The following is a 23549-nucleotide window of genomic DNA, read 5'->3' as shown; positions in this document are numbered from 1 at the left end:
AACTTATTTATAGTTTCCCTCTTTACATTCAAGTCATTCACCCATTCTGAATTTATCTTGGTGTAGGGTGTGTGATGTTGATCTAAACCTAATCTCTCCCATATTGTTTTCCAAATTTCTCAACAGTTTTTGTCAAAGAGTGGATTTTTGTCCCAAAAGTTGGGCTCTTTGTGTTTATCATACACTGTCTTGCTGATGTCACTTACCCCAAGTCTATTCCACTGATCCTCCCTTCTGTTTCTTAGCCAGTACCATACCGTTTTGATGACTGCTGCTTTATAGTATAGTTTAATATCTGGTACTGCGAGGCCCCCTTCCTTCATGTTTTTTTCATTATTTCCCTTGATATTCTTGATCTTTCATTATTCCAGAAGAACTTTGTTATAGTTTTTCCTAATTCAATAAAAAAGTTTTTTTGTGGTGATATTTTAATCTTGGTCAGAGAGGATTCTCATGGTGACACACAGCAGCTCTGGTTCATTTCTCCATCTTGGCTCTGAAATAATGTTTCTGGTATGTTTCTCCTTGAATACTTTGTAAATCACAAAGTACTATATTGTTATTTATTTGTTTCAGTCATGTCTGAGTCTTCATTTTCATGGGGTTTTCTTGGCAAAGATACTAGAATAGTTTGATATTTATTTCTCCAGCTCATTTTCTGGATGAGGAAACTGAAGCAAAGAAGAGAAAGTGACTTGTTCAGGTCACAGCTAGGAAGTATCTGAGGCCAGATTTGAATTCAGGAAGATGAATCTTCCTAACTCCAGGCTTAGCTCTTTATTCCTATCCATTGTACCACTTAGCTGCCCACAGAATACTAACATTATGATAATGTTCTTCTTATTATTATTATCCTAGGCAAGGTTTCTGTATTATGATAGACTAAGTTTTTTTTTTTATTTGAAAAGATACCAGGCTAAGAACTAGGAAACTTGATCTGAGTTTCAAGGAAAGCTTGATCTGATCTACTAACTACATATATGAACAAGTCATCACACTTCTCTGACCTTTGGTTTCCTTATTTGTAAGATGAAAATGTTATACTAAATGATCTCTTAGATCTCCTACAGCTCTCATAGTTTGTATGATTTTATGATTCTACAATAGTTACCTGGATAGATAGAAAGCTTATTGAAAGAATTGAAGTGGAAAGATGACTGCATCAAGACTGTCTGAGTTGACTAATAGCTCAGAAGATACTGTTTTAAATGAAGAAAAGACTGCTTATTGTAACCTCACAGTCTTGCCTAGGTTTAAGTTGAACCCAAAGGCAAAACATTTCTTGGCTAGGACCTCAGCTATACAGATCCCTATGGTACAGAGACAATTCACAGAACTTAGAGATGCCAAGATGCTGGATGCTGATGTCATTTTCTTTAATGGATTCATAGAGATTTGGAAAGATCTTCTGAGAAGGGTAGAGAATCCTAGAGCTGGCATTGTTAACTGGAACTCTGGGAAATCAAGCTCTTTATTTTTTTTTAAACCCTTATCTTCCGCCTTAGAATCAATACTATGTATTTGTTCTAAGGCAGACGAGCAGTAAGGACTAGGCAATGGGGGTTAAGTGACTTGCCCAGGATCACACAGCTAGGAAATGTCTGAGGCCAGATTTGAATGGAGGACAATCCCATCTCTTGGCCTGACTCTCAACCAACATGCCCCCCTGGAACTCAAGTTCTTTGAGAGAACTGTTTCTTTGGGAATTCTAGGAACCTAGCTTTGGGACCCCATGCAAGGAGGCAGAAAGGTAAGACTGAGACTCAGGCAGATGATCTAGTGATTTAATTAGAGAGTAAGTAAAAAAGAAAAAAATGTGGGGGAGAGGAGTGAATAAGAGCTGATTCCAGGCTAAATCAGCAGTTATGACAGTTGGTAAGAATAGAGTTCAGTTAGAAATCTCTTTCACCTGCTTTCCCAGAGCACAAAAAGCCATGGTATGCCTAAATGTTTGTTATTTAATTCTGTTGACAAATTACCTGGACATTAACAGTGTTTTTTTGTTTGTTTGTTTTTTGTCTGAGCCTAAAAGTGGTTTCAAATTTGAGAGAAGGAAAATTAACTCATAGAACAAAATTATTCCTCTCATTTACTCAGGAGTATTAAGTTTGGGGGCTGAGCAATTAGAGAATGTTTGCAATTTTGGTAATTTCTGACCTATTATTCTACATTTGTACTTGGGGAGAGCAATTTTATAAAGAAATGAGTCAGTAGGGGCAGCTAGGTGGCTCTGTGGAAAGTGAGGCCTAGAGACAGGAGTATTCGGGTTTAAATTTGACCTCAGATAGTTCCTTTCTATGTGACCCTGGGCAAATCACTTAATTCCACTTGCCTAGCCCTTTTTGCTCTTCTGCTTTGGAACAGATGCCTCGTATTGATTCTAAGACCAAAGGTAAGAGTTATTAAAAAAAAACAAAAACAAAAAAAAACAAACAGTAAGAGTCAGTAATAGATTCTGCTTGAGTGTGTGCATGTGTGTGCATGCATGCATGTGTGTGTGTGTGTGTGTGTGTCTTTGAGTTCCCCATTCATAGCCTAGTGTCATACCCCTGTTCTCCTCAGTTCTCTGCATTTATGTAGTAATTGAAAGTTTGCAAAGCATTTTACATACAATATTTCATTTGCTTTTCATAACTCTTACAGATGAAAAAACTGAGGTTCAGGGCTAAGTGACTTAGTCAGTCTTCCACAGGAATTACATAGCAGATATAATGGCACTTTGGTGCCATCTTTAAAATCCAATGTTCTTTTTAATATGAACATATTTTACACTACATGATTTTGTTATATGACAGCAAGAAAAAAGTCCAGGAATTTCTGGCTTCAATGCCAACCTTTTATTTGAAGCCTCTCTGCCTCTTCTGCCTCTTAAAAATAACTCTGGAAGGGGCAGCTGGGTAGCTCAGTGGATTGAGAATCAGGCCTAGAGACGGAAGGTCCTAGGTTCAAATCCGGTTTCAGACACTTCCCAGCTGTGTGACCCAGGGCAAGTCACTTGACCTCCATTGCCCACCCTTACCACTCTTCCACCAAGGAGCCAATACACAGAAGTTAAGGGTTAGAAAAACAATTTCTAATATGGGAGACAACATGCAAAATAACTGTGTACATATAAGATAAATACAATACATACATACAAGATAATCACACACATTTGAGATAAATAAATAGATAAGAGATAATCATTTGCTGTGTGGGGCAGGAGTTGAGAGACCTTGAATAGCCTCCTGCAGAAAGTGGGACTTGAGTCTTCCCTCCAGACAATACTTTTCATCTGAGATTATCTCTCATCTATTAATTTATCTTGTATTTATATATTATTATTATCTTGTATGTATATATGCTTTGAGAAAAAGCTAGGTGGTGGAGGTAGGCAGGGAGATCATTCCAGGAATGGGGAAATAGGCAATACAAAGTTATGGAGTCAGTGGATGAAGTGTTCTGTATGAGAAATATTAAGTTGGGGTATTTAACAGGATTCTAGCCTTGGATGGGCAGGAGGGGAAGGGGGGGGGGAGGAGGAGAGAATAGGTGGAGAGGGGCTGGATAGAGTATAAGAAATCTGAATAGCCAGGAAGGAGGGAAAAGAAGTAATGCCCTTTGGTACAGAAAGTTGCCAAATTTAAACTTGGAGGTCCCAGGTTTTAGCCCCAGGGACTCTGACTGCTACCTACCTATTTAATTATAACCTTTCTGGCTGACTTTATTTTCTCACCATTTTGCAGAGATCCTGAAGGAAAGTCAGGCCTAGAGAGAATAAACGAATTAGTCTACCATACTCCCCCAGGGAAAATATTTTAACTTTATTTTTTTTTCATTTATTCAAGCTATGTCTAAGGCTTTATTTTTTCTTTTTAAAAGGGTAAGGGTCTTAGACTGGAGGTCTAAGCAGGGCAAAATCCCAGTGAAATAAAGTAACTTTTCCAGGTCTTGTGTTATAAACTAGAAGGGCTGGGGTTTGAACCCAAGTCCTCTGAGGGCATTGACTTCTTTTTCCACAAGCCCATCCTGCCACTGAAGTCCATCTCTGGTACACGATTGTATACCTTTCTATATTATCTTTTATTGCTTCACAGGTGCAGGTCCTACCCAACTAGTGAAACAGTTAACTCAGAGATGGCAGGAATCCTCTCTTTTCCTTCTTCAGCCCCCTGTAGCTAATTCCCTGCCAGGCATACAATCCAGAAGAGCTGAGAAAATGTATCCTTAACAGTTATTTCCTTCAACCCCCTCATTATATAGGAGAGGAAACTGAGTCCCAAAGGGAGGAGGGGGATTAACTTGCTGGGATCAAAGAGCTAAATAATGACTAGCAGTGGCAGAGATAGGGCAGAATGACTTGATACTTCTTAGGAAGAAAGATTCTTCTGCTTACCATACATACACTCATTAAGCCCACTGTAGATTTATTTATTTTTGGCCAGGATTTTTTTTAAAAAGCCATTTTCAGCCACCTAGCATGTTACAACTCTTGGGAAATACTTGATGAATGAAACTCATAAATTACCTAACCCTAATTATTTCTAATAAAGAGATGAATATCATAATGTATGAGCTGAGAAAAAGGAGTTTTTGTGAGAAGAAATTCAGATTTCAGTGATGATAAAAATCCCCTAGTTTCAGCCACCAACATTCAGTTGGATGAATTATAACTGTAAACCATTTGGAGCAATGGTTATTCTGTATTATTTCATTATCTCTGAACAAAATAGTTCCTGGAGTTGTTTTAATCAACTTTATGGAGATAACTGTTTCAAACACTGTGTGAAATGTAATATTCAAAGCTTTTCACCTCTTCAAAAAATTCTTTTCAAACATTTAGAAAACCTACCCAAACAAAGGTCATCCATTGTCGATGTTTTCCATTTTGATACGTTTTTCCTAAGAGCGTATAATGAAAAGAAATGCTGTTACTGCGCCACTACCCCCTCCAAAGATAATGTTCTCTCAGCGTGGTAAAATCTGAACTGAAGAAAATCTTAGATAAACATTGAGAGCTAGAAGGGCTCTTGGAGCTTTCTGAACTAATGGCAATCTTTTGCGAAGACAACCGTTCTAGTAGCAGAAACGATTCTGGTTTTGCAATCAGAGGGCTGCAATCTGCTCTAACCACAGACTTTATTTTTTCCCAGCTTCAGTCTCTTCAGTTGTAAAATGAGAGGGTTGGGTTAGGTGACCAGCCTCTGAGGTTCCAGTTTTTACACCTATATGCCCAGGAGCTGAGGCCCGGGAAGTTTAAATGATTTGCCCAATGTCACATAGTTAGGCTGCCTTGAACTGAATTTCTTTCTTGGGTTCTCTCCAAACTAGTTGTCAGACTGTGGGCCAGGATCACTTGGGAGATTCGGTACTAAACATTACTTGGACCTAAGGGAGAAATGGCATTGTGCCTTTTCTAAGGACTCTGAAAATCTAGTTCTAACGTCTATGAGAAATCGCTGCACGTCCCTGACCCCGCACCCTGTAGTAGGTACCACTCTGGGAATGCATGTACTTGGGTGGGGTGTCATCTCCCAGGAGGAAGCAGCCCAGAGCCCGTGGGGGTGGGGTCATCCCCAGCCGGAGCCCAAGGAGCCTCTGGGAGCTAGGGCAGGAACTGGGAGGAGCTGGCGCTGTACAGGAGCTTTGGTGGCAGAGCCCAGGCTACTGGAGGGGCAGACGGGAGCAGGCGGAGTCAATGGCCTGGGTGATCTTGCAGGTGTGTGGAGCGGTCGGGAAGTGGGGAGGACGGGGCTGTCTGCGTCTGGTCTTGTGGAGGAAGAAGTCCCCTGCCCTATTCCCTAACTCACTTTGGATCTCACTTTTCTGCTTGGCCTTCGGCGGCGCAGGGTGGGAGGGGCACATAGCATTCTGGTACCGGGAAACCTGGCTCCTCCCCGTTCCGCTGTAGGTTGTGACTGCACCTTGTTTTGGTTCCTTGCGCGGAGGGGGCCGGAGATCGGAGGAAGAAAGCGGCTGCCTAGTACTTCTGTCGGGCGTGAGCCTCTAGCTCAGTGTCGAGGTGTGAAATGCGATTGGATTTAAGAGATTACTATGTGCCAGTCACAGAGCTAGACGCAGAGGATGCAAATGCAAAGAACGAAACAATTTTTTCTTTAAAGTGCTTACAAAAAACAAGTAGGCATTTCTTGGGATGGGGGAATTTCGGAAGCTTGACCAAGATGAGGAGCCTCTTCGCTTATAGCCTAGAAGGGTCCCAAAGTGGACATTGGATTGTTGTAGTTTCGTCGTTTTTCAGTCTATGCCCCACTCTTTGTGACCCTTTTGGGATGTTTTAGTAAAGATACTGGAGTAGTTTGCTATCTCTTTCTCCAGCTGTATTTTATAGATGAGGAAACTGAGGCAAACACGGTAGGCGATTTCCCCGGGCTCATAGCTAGTGAATGTCTGAGGCGGGGTTGAACTTTTGGCCTGGCTTTCTGCCACCTACCTGCCCTGGAGGAATTGGGACTCCAGGCTTTATTTCTTGTTTCACTATCACCCTACCCCTTTCTCTTGACTGGCACCAAGGAATGACTGACCCTCCATCTTGGGAAGAACATTTCCTCTTCACAATATTGATGGAGCTAGCAGAAAGTCATAGATGCTTTTGGACAAGCTGAAGCCCTCCAGAGAAGTTCTGCCACCCCATAGAGAGGGTAAGTGGAATTCGGGAGCTATTTGAGATTGGAGATAAGACTCTTCAGCCTCATTTTTAGGTCTTGCCCTCTCCTGTCTTATCCATGGTGTCCTTAAGTGCCAATATGTCCTGGACTTCAGTGAGCAATATCTCCTTCTTCTGTGTAGAGCAGAAAAGGCTCCTTTAATCCTTTGAATACTTTCATTATGAAGTTCTTGTGCCCAAAGCTCTGTGTGTTTCTTCTTTGCTGTTCTTTTGCTCTGGTTGGCAAGGATTGCTGAAGATCATTTACTTCCTAGGTGTCTGAAGACTGGAATTATGGAAGTCATCTTAGTCCATCTACCAGTCCAAGGCAGCAACTATTGCAGCAGCATCTCTCACAAGTGTTTGCACAGCCTCAGCTGGAAGATTTTTGAGATGGAGAGCTCCCTCCTTTTCAAGGAAGCCATCCGACTTCATTGTTGGGCAGCAATCATTGTTTGAGGAATTATTTTTCATATGAACTGGAAGCTGTTTCTCTGCCACCAGGGCCTCTACTCCTCCTGAATCACAGAGAATTAATCTAATCCCCCTTCCATATAACAGCATCAAATTTGAATCTAGGGATCATGTTTTTCTCTTTTGGACTAAACAGCCCCAAATCAGCTGTTATTTCTATGGCATAATTTCATGTTCTTTCGTCATCTTGGTCATTGTTTTAAAAGAGAAGTGTCCAAGGTTTTCAGTGTTCCTCAGAAAATGTCCTCAGAACTAGATACAATGATTCAGAGGTGGTTTGTCCTCCTTAGCATTTCTAGAATACATCTCCTTCTCATACCGCAACCACTGCAGTTTAGGGCCTCCATTACCTCTAGTCTTCCATCTCTAATCCATTCTCCACACCATTGCCAAAGTGATATTCCTGAAACATGGGTCTGAACATGTCACTCTTGAGCAGAGTTGTACGTCATTCTTTTAAAACCCTTACCTTCTCTCTCAGAATTGATACTAAGTATTGGTTCCAAGGCAGATGAGAGATAAGGGCTAGGCAATTGGGGTTAGTGACTTTCCCAGGGCCATACAGCTTGATGGTATCTTAGGCTAGATTTGAATCCAAAACTTCCAGTCGGCCAAGCCTGGCTCTCTCTCCACTGAGCCACCTAGCTGCCTCTGTTTTTGCTTTTTTTTTGTATTTCCCATGTTTGGCATAATGCCTGGCAAATAATAATTGTTTAACAAATGCGTATTTATTAATATATTAATATAATATAATAATGTATTTAATTTATAATACAATTAACATAACTATAAATATATTAATAAATAAATATTTGTTGGCATGGATATATTAATAAATAAATTTTTATTAGCATGGATATATTAATAAATGAATATTTATTGGCATGTGTGCTTATTTATTAATATTATTAAGAGAAAAATATTTATTAACACAAATGCTTCAGGGAAGGAACCATCTTGAAATTTTGTATTTCTGTCCTAGAATCTATCACAATGCCAGGCAAAGAGCAGGCAATTGATAAATGCTTTATAGTTCTAGACACTGATCTAATATTAATGTAACCCAAGATGGCGTTAGTTGTCATTCTTTCCTATTCTTCAGGAACTAGTCATTTATGGAAAGGTGGCATGAGAACTCTAGGAAAGAAGATAGAAGGGTCCTTAGAAATCATCTCTTTAATTCAAACCTGTTGTTTTAAGGAGGAGAAAAATGAAGCTCAGAAAGGGAAAGTGATTGTTAGTGGTATTTATGGAATAAGGCCACAGATTGGAACATGCTTGTTTTGGGGGACCTGTGGAGGGGATGGTAGGAATGAAGGCTGTTTTCAGATTTCCAGGACTGCTAGGAGTTTAGGATTTGGCCTCTGGTCTCATTACTTGAAACAGGTTCAGCTTGATTCATCCAATCTGAGAGGTAGCTCCACTTAGAGGTGTTGTAGAGGGATAGATGATTGAATTTGGTCAGTACACTGGTGAGAAGGTGCTGAGCCTTGCTTTGGATTGAAGTCTTTTGAGAGAAGATAACTTCTTAGAGGGAAAGAATGATGTCTCATTTGAATAATTCTTTATAGTACCTAGTCAAAGACATTTCATTAATAAGACTGGATGATATCTATCCCGAGTAAACCTCAGAACAGAGTGGAGATAAATGTTCTCCTAACTTTCCAGTGATTCTTCTTTTGCTCTTGATGGACCACATAGTTATAGACTTGATATGTATTTGGAATTATTTGGGGCTTGACTTGGATATTGTTGAGATTTGGGCTATCCTTTAGATGTTTTTCCTCTCCACCTAATTGGTATTTCTTAGTTGGTCAATTTTTCCTCTCTCTACCTTTTAGGAGTTTCTGGTTAAGGGTAAAGTTAATCTTCAGCCAAGTTTAGACATGACGAGAATGGGAGAGCTGCCAAGAGAATGTAGTTCAAAATTTGGCGTCCTGCAGCATGTATGCCAAAGGAAGCATACCCAAATTGTAGAGAAGCAGNGAGCCTCTAGCTCAGTGTCGAGGTGTGAAATGCGATTGGATTTAAGAGATTACTATGTGCCAGTCACAGAGCTAGACGCAGAGGATGCAAATGCAAAGAACGAAACAATTTTTTCTTTAAAGTGCTTACAAAAAACAAGTAGGCATTTCTTGGGATGGGGGAATTTCGGAAGCTTGACCAAGATGAGGAGCCTCTTCGCTTATAGCCTAGAAGGGTCCCAAAGTGGACATTGGATTGTTGTAGTTTCGTCGTTTTTCAGTCTATGCCCCACTCTTTGTGACCCTTTTGGGATGTTTTAGTAAAGATACTGGAGTAGTTTGCTATCTCTTTCTCCAGCTGTATTTTATAGATGAGGAAACTGAGGCAAACACGGTAGGCGATTTCCCCGGGCTCATAGCTAGTGAATGTCTGAGGCGGGGTTGAACTTTTGGCCTGGCTTTCTGCCACCTACCTGCCCTGGAGGAATTGGGACTCCAGGCTTTATTTCTTGTTTCACTATCACCCTACCCCTTTCTCTTGACTGGCACCAAGGAATGACTGACCCTCCATCTTGGGAAGAACATTTCCTCTTCACAATATTGATGGAGCTAGCAGAAAGTCATAGATGCTTTTGGACAAGCTGAAGCCCTCCAGAGAAGTTCTGCCACCCCATAGAGAGGGTAAGTGGAATTCGGGAGCTATTTGAGATTGGAGATAAGACTCTTCAGCCTCATTTTTAGGTCTTGCCCTCTCCTGTCTTATCCATGGTGTCCTTAAGTGCCAATATGTCCTGGACTTCAGTGAGCAATATCTCCTTCTTCTGTGTAGAGCAGAAAAGGCTCCTTTAATCCTTTGAATACTTTCATTATGAAGTTCTTGTGCCCAAAGCTCTGTGTGTTTCTTCTTTGCTGTTCTTTTGCTCTGGTTGGCAAGGATTGCTGAAGATCATTTACTTCCTAGGTGTCTGAAGACTGGAATTATGGAAGTCATCTTAGTCCATCTACCAGTCCAAGGCAGCAACTATTGCAGCAGCATCTCTCACAAGTGTTTGCACAGCCTCAGCTGGAAGATTTTTGAGATGGAGAGCTCCCTTCTTTTCAAGGAAGCCATCCGACTTCATTGTTGGGCAGCAATCATTGTTTGAGGAATTATTTTTCATATGAACTGGAAGCTGTTTCTCTGCCACCAGGGCCTCTACTCCTCCTGAATCACAGAGAATTAATCTAATCCCCCTTCCATATAACAGCATCAAATTTGAATCTAGGGATCATGTTTTTCTCTTTTGGACTAAACAGCCCCAAATCAGCTGTTATTTCTATGGCATAATTTCATGTTCTTTCGTCATCTTGGTCATTGTTTTAAAAGAGAAGTGTCCAAGGTTTTCAGTGTTCCTCAGAAAATGTCCTCAGAACTAGATACAATGATTCAGAGGTGGTTTGTCCTCCTTAGCATTTCTAGAATACATCTCCTTCTCATACCACAACCACTGCAGTTTAGGGCCTCCATTGCCTCTAGTCTTCCATCTCTAATCCATTCTCCACACCATTGCCAAAGTGATATTCCTGAAACATGGGTCTGAACATGTCACTCTTGAGCAGAGTTGTACGTCATTCTTTTAAAACCCTTACCTTCTCTCTCAGAATTGATACTAAGTATTGGTTCCAAGGCAGATGAGAGATAAGGGCTAGGCAATTGGGGTTAGTGACTTTCCCAGGGCCATACAGCTTGATGGTATCTTAGGCTAGATTTGAATCCAAAACTTCCAGTCGGCCAAGCCTGGCTCTCTCTCCACTGAGCCACCTAGCTGCCTCTGTTTTTGCTTTTTTTTTGTATTTCCCATGTTTGGCATAATGCCTGGCAAATAATAATTGTTTAACAAATGCGTATTTATTAATATATTAATATAATATAATAATGTATTTAATTTATAATACAATTAACATAACTATAAATATATTAATAAATAAATATTTGTTGGCATGGATATATTAATAAATAAATTTTTATTAGCATGGATATATTAATAAATGAATATTTATTGGCATGTGTGCTTATTTATTAATATTATTAAGAGATAAATATTTATTAACACAAATGCTTCAGGGAAGGAACCATCTTGAAATTTTGTATTTCTGTCCTAGAATCTATCACAATGCCAGGCAGAGAGCAGGCAATTGATAAATGCTTTATAGTTCTAGACACTGATCTAATATTAATGTAACCCAAGATGGCGTTAGTTGTCATTCTTTCCTATTCTTCAGGAACTAGTCATTTATGGAAAGGTGGCATGAGAACTCTAGGAAAGAAGGTAGAAGGGTCCTTAGAAATCATCTCTTTAATTCAAACCTGTTGTTTTAAGGAGGAGAAAAATGAAGCTCAGAAAGGGAAAGTGATTGTTAGTGGTATTTATGGAATAAGGCCACAGATTGGAACATGCTTGTTTTGGGGGACCTGTGGAGGGGATGGTAGGAATGAAGGCTTTTTTCAGATTTCCAGGACTGCTAGGAGTTTAGGATTTGGCCTCTGGTCTCATTACTTGAAACAGGTTCAGCTTGATTCATCCAATCTGAGAGGTAGCTCCACTTAGAGATGTTGTAGAGGGATAGATGATTGAATTTGGTCAGTACACTGGTGAGAAGGTGCTGAACCTTGCTTTGGATTGAAGTCTTTTGAGAGAATATAACTTCTTAGAGGGAAAGAATGATGTCTCATTTGAATAATTCTTTATAGTACCTAGTCAAAGACATTTCATTAATAAGACTGGATGATATCTATCCCGAGTAAACCTCAGAACAGAGTGGAGATAAATGTTCCCCTAACTTTCCAGTGATTCTTCTTTTGCTCTTGATGGACCACATAGTTATAGACTTGATATGTATTTGGAATTATTTGGGGCTTGACTTGGATATTGTTGGGATTTGGGCTATCCTTTAGATGTTTTTCCTCTCCACCTAATTGGTATTTCTTAGTTGGTCAATTTTTCCTCTCTCTACCTTTTAGGAGTTTCTGGTTAAGGGTAAAGTTAATCTTCAGCCAAGTTCAGACATGACGAGAATGGGAGAGCTGCCAAGAGAATCTAGTTCAAAATTTGGCGTCCTGCAGCATGTATGCCAAAGGAAGCATACCCAAATTGTAGAGAAGCAGAAATGCAAATTATTGGGCCCACACTATAGGGAAAAAATTAGACACACCTGGAAGTTACTGATAGTGATGTCATACAGGATGTCAGCAATAGAGAAAGAGGTTCCAGAGTGGCCAATCCTTTTTTCTTACTCTTCCAGCATCTTCAAGGAAATGACTCCTTGTAACCCTTCCCTCCAAATTTCATACCCCAACTTTTTTTAATTGAAAAATTTTATTTAATTAATTGATTTAGAATATTTTTCCATGGTTAAATGATTTATGTTCTTTCCCTTCCTCCCACCTCCCTCCCATAGCCAATGAGTAATTCCACTGGGTTTTATATATGCCATTGATCAAGATCTATTTCCATATTTTTAATATTTACATTAGGGTGATCATTTAGAATCTATATCCCCAGTCATGTCCCCATCGACCCATGTGATCAAGCAGTTGTTTTTCTCCTGTGTTTCTATTCCCTCATTTCTTCCTCTGGATGTGGACAGCATTCTCTCATAAGTTCCTCAGGATTGTCCTGGATCATTGCATTGCTGCTAGTGGAGAAGTCCATTACATCCAATTGTGCCACAGTGTATCTGTCTCTGTGTATAAGGTTCTCCTGGTTCTGCTCCTTTCACTTTGCTTCAATTCCTGGAGGTTGTTCCAGTTCACATGGAATTTGTCCAGTTCATTATTCCTTATAACTCAGTAGTATTCCATCACCAGCAGATACCACAATTTGTTCAGCCATTCCCCAATTGAAGGATATCCTCTCATTTTCCAATTTTTTATCACCACAAAGAGCCATGCCCCAACTTTGAATTGAAATCGAATTAAAGAATTTCGTTCTTCATTTTCAGAGCATGATTCAAGGGATGGGAAAATGAGCTAATTTTTAAAAACTGAAAACAAAAAGAGGATTTAGTTAGGAGAAGACCAAAATGTTATTGGATAGTGAGTGGGTAAGGGGATTTATGAAGAGTTTTTGCAATGAATAGGGAATGAACATATTTATTTTTTTCCATCAGTGAGGAATGAACCTTAATTGCAATGGAAGAAATTGGAGTTCACAAAAGAATCATGAGATCATAGATTTAGAGACAGAAAGGCCTTTAGATTACTTTGAGTCCAACTCTCTGAAGAAACTAGAAATGCCAAGTTTCCCAAGAGTCACAGCTTATAAAGTTTGAAACAGAATTTGAACTCAGGTCTTTCCAACTCTTAAGTCCAGAACTCTTAAGAACTTCCTCATGGTGCCACTAGGGACTGGAATAAGTCAGATGTTCAGAGAGATTGATATAGCTTTGTTTGGAGGTGGAGAGCTGGATAAACACATCCCTAAATGTTTCTTTCAGACCTGATTTCTAGGACTGATGTTGGGGAAGCAGTGGGACTTTCCCACTGCTAGTTTTAGAAGGTAGGGCTCATGTTTCAAGCAACCAGTCTGACCACTTCTTATGTGGAATATGTGGCTGCCTTGTGACTGAGCTTAGAGAGTTGTGATCTCATTCTTGAGGGTGTGACCTTAATGGGTCCTTCCATCCTGTTATGTGCTTTGAAAAGTGAAATAATGCTTATCCCTTATGTCTCTTTTCAGTCTATGTCTTCTATGTGTGTCTGGTAGGTTTCTAATGAGTATTTCTCCTGTTCATATCTGTATTTCGTAGTATGTCTCTACATCTTGGTGTGCCTATCACAAGTATGTACCTTTGTCAATCTTGTATGTGCCCATTTGCTTCTCTGTATCTGATGTGTGTGGGATCCTGTGCAAGGGACAAAAATGGCCTAGATTTTTCTGTATTTATTCTTTTTCTCTTGGATGTCAGGGCTTGGGGGGTAGGGTAATACTTGTAAAAGTATGCTGGTTCATTCCTGGGCTGTTTTCTTGAATTAAATGAGGACTTGTGATGAAACTGTATTCACAGGAACAATATTAAAGTTCTTTGATAAGTTTTTTTTTTTAACCCTTACCATGTATTGGCTCCAAGAGAGAAGAGTGGCAAGGGCTAGGCAATGCGGGTTAAGTGACTTGCCCAGGGTCACATAGCTAGGAAGTGTCTGAAGCCAGATTTGAACCTAAGACCTCCTGTCTCTAGGCCTGGTTCTCAATCCACTGAGCCACCCAGCTGCCCACCTTTGCTAAGTTTTTAAAACTTTTAATTCCACTCTTTTGTGCTCTAGAATACCTTCCATCTATCTACCTACCCTTCTTGCTGCCCATCCTGCCATCTTCTGCTTGGGATCTAGGGTGTTAATGGTGGAGGAAGAAGAGTTTCCCTGGGAGAAGGAAAGAAAGAAGGAAAAAAAAGAAAGAAAGAAAGAAAGAAAGAAAGAAAGAAAGAAAGAAAGAAAGAAAGAAAGAAAGAGAGAAAAAGAGAAAGAGAATGAAAGAAAGAGAGAATGAAAGAAAGGAAGGACAAAGAAGGAAGAAAGGAAGGAAGGACAAAGAAGGAAGAAAGGAAGGAAGGAAGAGGAGAGGGAGAGGAGAGGAGGAGATGGAGAGAGGGAGAGAGAGGAGAGAGACAGACATATAGATACACACACAGAGAAATCTAGGGACAGAAACAGTGCTACAATAGGAGGAAAACTATTTGCAGAAAACCTGGGTTTAAATTCTCATTTTGTATTCTTATTAATTTTGCAAACTTGGGCAAGTCACTTTTCTTTGGCCCTCAGTTTCTTCCCTTAAATAATTTGGATTTGGATTAGATGATCTCTAAGATTTTTTTTATTATCTTCTTATCTCTCATATGGACCAGCAACTTGGTACAATGGAAGCAGCATCAATAGGGAGCTGGGAACGTAAGTTCTTATCATGGTACAATGGAAATAACTCAGCCTCTGGAGTCGTAGGACTGAGATTCAAATCCTCTCCCTGATGCTTACTATCTGTATGACCTTGGGTAAGTCATTCGACTCTCTAGGTTTCTTCTTTAAAATGAGGGAGTTGGATTAGGTTATCTCCAAAATTCCTTCTAGCTCTATATCTGTGACCCTAAGATGCTCCTGCCTTTGCCATTAGCCAATCATGTGATCTTTGGTGAGTCATCTCCCACCTCTATACCTTGGTTTCCTCTTGTGTTGTATGGGGATTTTTTTTATTAGATATTAGATATATTAGATAAAAGTCCATTCTTACTGCAATTTCCTTCCAGTTCTATGCTTCCATGATCATACTGTTTTATTTGGTATTTTTATTAACTTTTTGTTTTTGTTAAAAATATATACATTTCTTAATATATTCAGAGTATGAATATTCTTTCCTTGCTGTCTAGTGGACCATCCCTTGTAACAGCAATAGCAACAACAACAACAAAAAAAACCCAACCCAACCAAGTCATCACCAGAAGAGATTTTTATAGTCCTCCCTCTCTGCAAAGACAGGAGGGTGTTACAGTTTTTTAAATTTTCCTTTCCACTTAAATTATTGTAGTCATTGTATGTTTTGTTTTCTTGTTTAACTTAGTACACTCTCCATCAGTTCATATACATCTTCCCATAGTTTTCTGAAAAAAATTTTTAAACCCTTACCTTCCATCTTAGAATCAATACTGTGTATTGGTTCTAAGGCAGAAGAGCAATAAGGGCTAGGCAGTGGGGGTCAAGTGACTTGCCCAGGGCCACACAGCTGGGAGGCCAGATTCAGACCTAGGATCTCTCATCTCTAGGCCTGGCTATCAATCCACTGAGCCACCTAGGTGCTCCCTTCTGAATTCTTTATGTTCACATTTCTCTTCCCCAATTTGTTCATTTATTCTACAAAGTTCCACCTCCAAAGTCTATTTTGTTTCAAATTTTTTGCTGCCACAAAAAGTGCTGCTGTAAGCATTTTTGATGTATATTCCATGAAAATTTTAAAGGAAATTCAAGCCTATAAGACTCTTCTAAAGGAAGAGTGTATACTTTTGGTGGGAGAGATGAGAGCTAGAGAGATTAAGAGGTGGAGGAGCTTGTAAAGGATGCTTTGGAGCTGTTCCACTTTCAGATCCCATTATTGAGTCAAAGCCTCATGTTTCCTTTTACTTTTTTCACTCACCTTCCTGTCTGTGCTCCATCTTATCTCCATTGTTTTTCTCTATCTCACTTTATCCTTCTAAATATATTTGTGGTTATGGTTATAGTTGTAGAGGTGTGTGTGTGTGTGTGTGTGTGTGTGTGTGTGTGTGTGTGTGTGTGTGTGTATGTATTTCAGGGTAGGATATGCAATTTTATTCAACCATCCCTACTTATTGCCCTGCTAAGTTTGCCCGATCATACACGCAGCAGTAAGGAACAGGGCTCTACAGTTGTGATTAGAAGTGTGTGTGCCAAAGGGCTCTTAGTATTTCTGAATTTCATTCTCAATCTTGAAGACAAAGTCTAGAAATTACAGTTCTACTCCCTGGACTGAGTGATCCCTGGCCTGGCAGTTTGGGGGAATTTCCAGGAAAAGACAACACAGAAGGGGAAGATGGTAGAAGGGCATCCCTTGTAGGCTTTTAGAATGAAGAAGATGTAAACATAGAAACCTGCACAAAAGTATTTTGGGAAAGTTTTATGCAAGAGGTTTCTGTTTTGTCATGGGGTGGGGACAGAGTTGCTTCTCCATCTGTTTCTGGGCCTTACCCCTGTTAAAGTGGATGCATTTTGGGAGCCAAGCCTGCTTCCAAGGAAACCATTTCATCATATATGTCCTTCAGGCATATCTCTTCTTTGTTGTTTGGTCACAGCACAGTTACCTCTTGTAAAACTGGGGCTAGGTGGTTTCTGAGGAGGCTGGGCAGCAGAAGCCTCAGAGCAAAAAGGAACTGTAGAGAATGCAGGGCAGAAAGTGAAACAAGGTTATCAGAATTGGAGTGCTCAGCTCTCAGAGATTTTGTTCCCTTTGCAGTTGTATTAGTAATTAGTAAAAGAAAATGGTCAAAATTATGCCTCTGCGCAATAGTGTAACCTGAGACAAGTAATTTTATCTCTCTGGGCTTCAATTTCCTCACCTGTAAAATAAGGAGGTTAGCCTCAATGGTTGGGCCTTCCAGCCTTCCAGCTTTAAATCCAAAAGTATTCTCCGGATTTATGTAGAGAAAGGGAGAATTCCAGTCACTAGTTTTCAATTTTTCTCTGGAATGGGTATACTGATACTACTTTGATGAGTGATGTAACTTCTCTGCCTCAGTTTCTCCATATGGCTACCTCTGATTTAATCTTCCAGGATGGGGGATTTGTTTTGTTTTGCTTTGTTTTCTTCTGTTGGTTTTGCTTGGCTTTTGTGTGTATAAGCACCCAAGTGCCCCTCCCCACAGGAGCAGAAAACCAAAATCAGTATTGCTATTTTTCCTAATTGCTCCAAAAGAGGAAGCAAGAAGCTTTCTCCTAGCCTGATTTGAACTGGAGATGAAATTGGCGATTCGTTTGTTCCTCTCCTGTACAAACATCAAGTGTGGGACTTTGTGCTGATTCGGTGAAGGATGAACAAAACATAGCCCCTACCTTCAGAGAGCTTATGATGTCTTTCTTGTTTCATTTCTAGTCTGGGAATATTTTCACTGTTGTAGCTGACAACATATCAACCCTTTGTTTTAGCTCTGAATGTAAGAAATAAACTTCTCATTCCATTTTGGGAGATTTCCTTTGTTAGGTCGAGAATAGGACTTTGCCCTTCTCTCCAAAATAACATCCCCCGTCGGGGCAGCTGGGTAGCTCAGTGGAGTGAGAGTCAGGCCTGGAGACGGGAGGTCCTAGGTTCAAATCTGACCTCAGCCACTTCCCAGCTGTGTGACCCTGGGCAAGTCACTTGACCCCCATTGCCCACCCTTACCACTCTTCCACCTATGAGACAAGACACCGAAGTACAAGGGTAAAAAAAAAAAATAACATCCCCCGTCCCCCTAAAACCTATTAACCACAATGAAATAGGTACACTAGGTCTGAGATAATTTGTCATGTACAATTCTTGAAGTTGACTTTTCTTTCGGTCTAGATTCCTAGGCACTTGTGGAGTGAAATTATCTGCCAGTGCAGATTGGCAACTGGCCTGAAACTTCTAGTCTGTAAGATTTTCCTGGGGACTTTGAGAACTTTAGTGACTTGCCCATGGTCCTACAGTTAGTATGTGTGAGAAACAGAATTTGAGTCCAGGTCTTTCTGACACGGTCAGGACCCCAGCTCCACACTGCCTCTCCACTAACTATAGTTAGACTACAAAATGGCTGGACATAGAGGGATGGGGTGGCAGAGCCTTAGATCAGTTTTGACCCACTGAGGCAAGAAACCAGAAGGGAAATCTCAGAGAGAGGCGGAAGTTCTGTGTATCATTAACATTTTTTCCTTGCATGATTTGGGATGTAAACTCTAAACAACCACCCTAGTACAACTATCAATAATACGGAAAAAGGTCTTGATTGATGACACATGAAGAAACCTGTGGAAATGCGTGTTGGCTACGGGGGTGGGGTGGGGTGTTGGGGGGGTAAAGAATAAGAACATGAATCATGTAACCATGGAAAATTTTTTTTCTAAAAAATAAAATTTAAAAAAAAATTTTTGTCCTTGCAGAAATCTTGTCAACACAGCATAAATGCCTCTCTCTGAGATTTTCCTTCTGGTTGCTTGCCTCAGTGGATCAAAACTGATCTAAGGCTCTGCAGTGGGGTGTGTGTGTGTGTGTGTGTGTGTGTGTGTGTGTGTGTACTATGGCCAGAAGAAGGATGGGGAATAAAGAAGGGAGGAAGATGGTGGGAATATGTAAACAGGACCAACATTTAATATACAGTGCTCCACCATTAGGGATCCACAAGTAGTTGGAAACTGATGTATCCTACTTTGGTATGTAAATGTATAATTCTCCAGGGCAAGAGACTGTTTGTTTTTTTTATTTTTTCATCCCCAACAGCTAGCAGAATGCATAGCACAAGGCAGAGGCTTAATAAATGCTTGTGAAATTGAACCCAATGTGAGAGCCTCTAGGAGTTGGGGCTTTCCAAGAAAACAAGGCAGCCTGTGCTTTGTAAGGAGAAGATAGAGAATCAGGGGCCAGAGACCCTGGAAACATTCCCCAGTAGCCTGGCCCCCTAGAGCTGTACCCTGCCAGTTGAAAGGAAGTCGTCAGAGGGTAGGTAATGTATAGAGAGCCAGACTTGGAGTTGGGGGCAAATGGCTGCAGAATACTTTCTAGCTGTGTGACCCTGGGGAAGTCACTTAATTCCAGTTGCCCAGCCCTTATTGCTCTTCTGCCTTGGAACCAATACCTAGTATCGATTCTAAGATGGAAAGTAAGGGTTTAAAAAAAATTCTAGAAAGAAAGTGACTGCTTCCCATCTGGCACAGGGTAGTCTAGAAAGGTTGTTTGTAGAGGAAAGTTATCAATATTTACTTGTAGGCTCAGGATCTCAAGGTTAGATAATTTATTGGGAGTCAGACAGTGTGAGTTATGGTCCTGACTGACTAACTAGTTGAATGGCCTTTGACTTACTATTTCCTCTTTCTGGGCCTGTTGCTTCATCCATAAAATGAGGACGTTAAATGAGGGGATTTCTTGAGTTCATGTGTTGGGTGATTTTATGATTCTCTAATTCTCTATGCTATTGCATTTTATCTCCTGAATTCTAGACTGATGTTTGACTGTTCTCAACCTGGCTTTTTCAGAGAAGCTGAATATTTATTTCTCTTTCCTCCCTAGGATGAGAAATGTGCACACAAGAGTTTTTCCAGGCTCAGCGGAGCCAGTTGGTGGGGCGGCTGGCCTTAAGGTCGTTGGAGAACTTTGAAAGTGTCCTGGACTATCTGCTCTCTTGGGAAGTGCTTACTTGGGAGGATTATGAGAGTGTGAGCCTCCCTGGGCAGCCCCTGTCCACTCTGGCTCGACGTCTCCTGGATATTGTCTGGAATAAAGGCGGGCAAAGCTGTGAGCTGCTCTTTGCTGCAGTGCAGAAGGCTGAGGGAGCAGATGAACAAACAGAACCACCGAGGAGGTGGAGTCACAATGAATCCTGTCCAGCCCAGGACCTGCAGAAACACAGGCCGGTGATTGTCAGGAAAATCTATGGCCACGTGGAAAGCATTTTAAACCTTTTACTCGAACACGGTTTTATCACCAAGTACGAATGTGATGAAATCAGGCTGCCCATATTTACGTCATCTCAGAGGGTAAGAACTTGCATGAGAGAGAATCACGAGTGGGTGTATAGGCACCAGAAAATATTTCACATGTAATCAGCCCTGCAAACCAGTGGGGGTCACAGACCCACAGACCCACATACATTTAGACATGAAAAATGTTAATACGATGCTCTCCCAGGAAAAGTACAGGCTCATAGGATCCTAGATTAGAGCTGGAAGGGGTGTTCAAGGCTGCTAGCTTTCTGTACTCATTTTACAGGTAAGTAAAATAATGCCTATGTAATGTCAGGCAATAAAATTGGAGTACGACTACTAGCATAATTTTTACATATTTATATAGTGCCTTCGTTTGCAGTTTATTTTACATGGCTTTTCCCCAAAGCACTCCCATAGTATGGTACAGGAGGAAGAGCCCTGACCCTAGACTTAGGGGACTAGGGTTCAGATCCAAACCATCACTCCCTGAGGTACCTTGGAGGAGTCATTCAGAATCCCTCAGTCTATATTTCCTTATCTACAAAATGAGTGGGTTGTATCCAATGACCTCTTTAGTCTCTTCCAGGTCTAGACAATTGATGTCATTTTAATAATCTTGTAAAACTGCAAAAGGACTCTTGTCTCCATTTATAGAGGAGGAAGTCAGGGCTCGGAGCGCTTTTCCACAGCCTTCGTGACCTCGGAGCTCATGGGCATTGCCCTGGCATGGGGTGGGTGAGGAGAACAGCCCTGCCCTGGGGAGAGCTTCAGCCACTTGGTATCCGTATTTTCCTTTGGGAAATCATGTCCTGCCTCTGCACCTCGCTTTCCTCATTTGAGGGGCCCAAACTAGACAATTGTGAAAGTTCATCCCAGCTCTCTATCCTATTGTTACTTTTCCTGTTAGTCTTAGTGCCCCTCCTGCCAACACAATAAGCAATTACCTAGCAGCTACTAAATGCAGCTACTAAATGCTTTTAAAAATAGGTGTTAGATTAGATTGCATTGGATTGGACTGGATTGGATTAACTTTTTTTTTTTAAACCCTTACCTTATGTCTCAGTTCTAAGACAGAAGAGTGGTAAGGGTTAGGCAGTTGGGGTTAAGTGACTTGCCCAGGGTCACACAGCTAGGAAGTGTCAGAAGCCAGATTAGAACCCTGATTCTGCTAAATCCAGATCTGATGCTCTATCCACTGTGCTACCTCGCTGCCCCATGATTGAACTTTTTGCAAACTCATATATATATTTGGGCAGAAAGATAGGCTTTGGACAGGTATTAAATATATGATTTCATGAGTCTAAGGAATTTCCAGGTACGAAAACTACCTCTACTGATGCAGATTGGCACTTTTTTTTTGCAACTTAGATTCTTAGAAAATTGCACAGAGCATGGAAAAGTTAAGTGACTTGCCTAGGGTCACACATCAAGTATGTGTCAGAGGCAGAACTCAAACCCAGGTCTTTGTGGTTTGAAGTCCAACTCTTTTACACGAAACATCTGTCTTTGCAGCTATTATACAACTGGCTCAAAGGGGCAGTTAGGTAGCAAAGTGGATAGGGCAGCAAGCCTGGAGTTAGGGAGACCTGGGTTCAAATGTGACCTCAGACACTTCTTAGCTGTGTGACCCTGGGCAAGTCACTTTACCCCATTTGCCCAGCCCTTACTTACCCCTCTTCTGTCTTAGAAATGATACTAAGAAGGTACAGGTTTTAAAAAAAAAATTAACCTGGCTCAGGAAATATGTATGCTTATCTGGCAAACCTAATTTATTCCATTCTAACTAAGTCAAGTTCTCTTAAGTTCACAAGCATTTGTTGAAATCCTGACGTTTGTCCTAATCAAATGTGTCTAGCCCCGAGGGGACACTGAGCTAGGGGTCTGAGCCCTTGCCTGGAAGGTCCCAACAGTTTCATGAGACAACAGAGGCCGGGACACACCAGCCTAGGGGCAAGTCCATGGATTCCAACAACCTAGAATCCAAGAGGATTCTGAGGGAATTCAGGGATGGATGAGATCTGTGTAGGCTTGGGCTGTTACAGAAGGTATTACAGAGGAGGTTGGGCCTCGAACTGGGCCTTGAAACATGGGAAGAGTTGAGAGAGAAAGAATTGGGGAAGAGATTTCTGGCAGAAGTCACCACATGAGCACAAGCATGGAGGTGGAATAGAAGCACTCAACTGTGGAGAAGGGACAATGAGTGCCCCTGGAGGGAGCAGAAGGCCCAGGTTTGATCTAGGTGACTTTGGCCAAGTGAGCACATCTCTCTGGGCCTCCATTTTCTTTTTAAAAAAAATTTTTTTAAACCCTTAACTTCTGTGTATTGGCTCCAAGGCAGAAGAGTGGTAAGGGTGGGCAATGGGGGTCAAGTGACTTGCCCAGGGTCACACAGCTGGGAAGTGTCTGAGGCCGGGTTTGAACCTAGGACCTCCCATCTCTAGGCCTGACTCTCAATCTACTGAGCTACCCAGCTGCCCCCCTCTGTTTTCTATAGAGTGGGTAGAAGAGGCAGGAGTGGAGGGATGATCTTTGCTCTCCTTTCTAATTCCAGACTGTAGGATTTGGTGAGAGCTAGGATAGGGTCAGCTAGGTGGAGCAGTGGATAGAGTGGTAGGCCTGGAGTCAGGAAGACCCATGCTCAAATCTGGCCTCAGACACTTACTAGGTGTGTGATCCTGGACAAATCACTTCATCCTGTTGGCCTCAGTTTCCTCATCTGCAAAATGAACTGGAGAAGGAAATGGCAAACCATTCCAGTATTTTTGCCAATCAAACCCCAAATGAGTCAGAAAGGGGCAAACACGACTGAAAACAGTTGAACAATAGCAGGATAAGATCAGATGATAGGATTGTCAAATCCCAGGATTTTACAGAGAGGGTGATGAAGTCCAGAGATAACCTTAGCCACCAGGATTCAGGAAGGGACTCCAGGGAACACTGGCTGAGATTTTAAAAAACAGATGCTCCCATTTCACAGACATCCTTCTCTAGTTTTCTCTCTGAATCTATATCCTTGAACTGTCTTTGGAGTCTATTGGAGGTGACAGCCGAGTGAGGGAAGAGATCCAGAGGAGCCTAGGGGATCCTCCACTAAAATGGGACCTTTCATTTTCTTGGAACTAGCCATTTCCTTTGATTGACATGCCATGCACAGGGAGGCCCAGCCAACCTCAGGGGAGTGATGCAGAATTTCTATTACAGGAAGAGAAACTACAGTGAGGAAATTCAGGTTCCCTTAGAGTTTTTCTCACCAGACTTCCTCAGCTGGGTGTAGACA

The 23549-nt window shown here is 41.2% G+C and overlaps 1 protein-coding gene across 1 annotated transcript in view; it reads left to right on the top strand.

Annotated features, from left to right (window-relative positions):
- Nucleotides 1-5668: 5668 nt before the first annotated feature.
- Nucleotides 5669-23549, top strand: part of NOD2 (nucleotide binding oligomerization domain containing 2) — a 52601-nt gene continuing 34720 nt past the window's right edge. The window contains exons 1-2 of the mRNA XM_044661417.1: nt 5669-5698; nt 19857-20323. Coding sequence (XP_044517352.1) covers nt 19865-20323 — 459 coding nt within the window. The 5' untranslated portion in view covers nt 5669-5698; nt 19857-19864. The remainder of the gene's footprint in view (nt 5699-19856; nt 20324-23549) is intronic.

This window comes from Gracilinanus agilis, chromosome 2 (genome assembly GCF_016433145.1).
Source record: "Gracilinanus agilis isolate LMUSP501 chromosome 2, AgileGrace, whole genome shotgun sequence".
Taxonomy (NCBI): domain Eukaryota; kingdom Metazoa; phylum Chordata; class Mammalia; order Didelphimorphia; family Didelphidae; genus Gracilinanus; species Gracilinanus agilis.
This window is presented reverse-complemented; position numbering and strand designations above follow the sequence as displayed.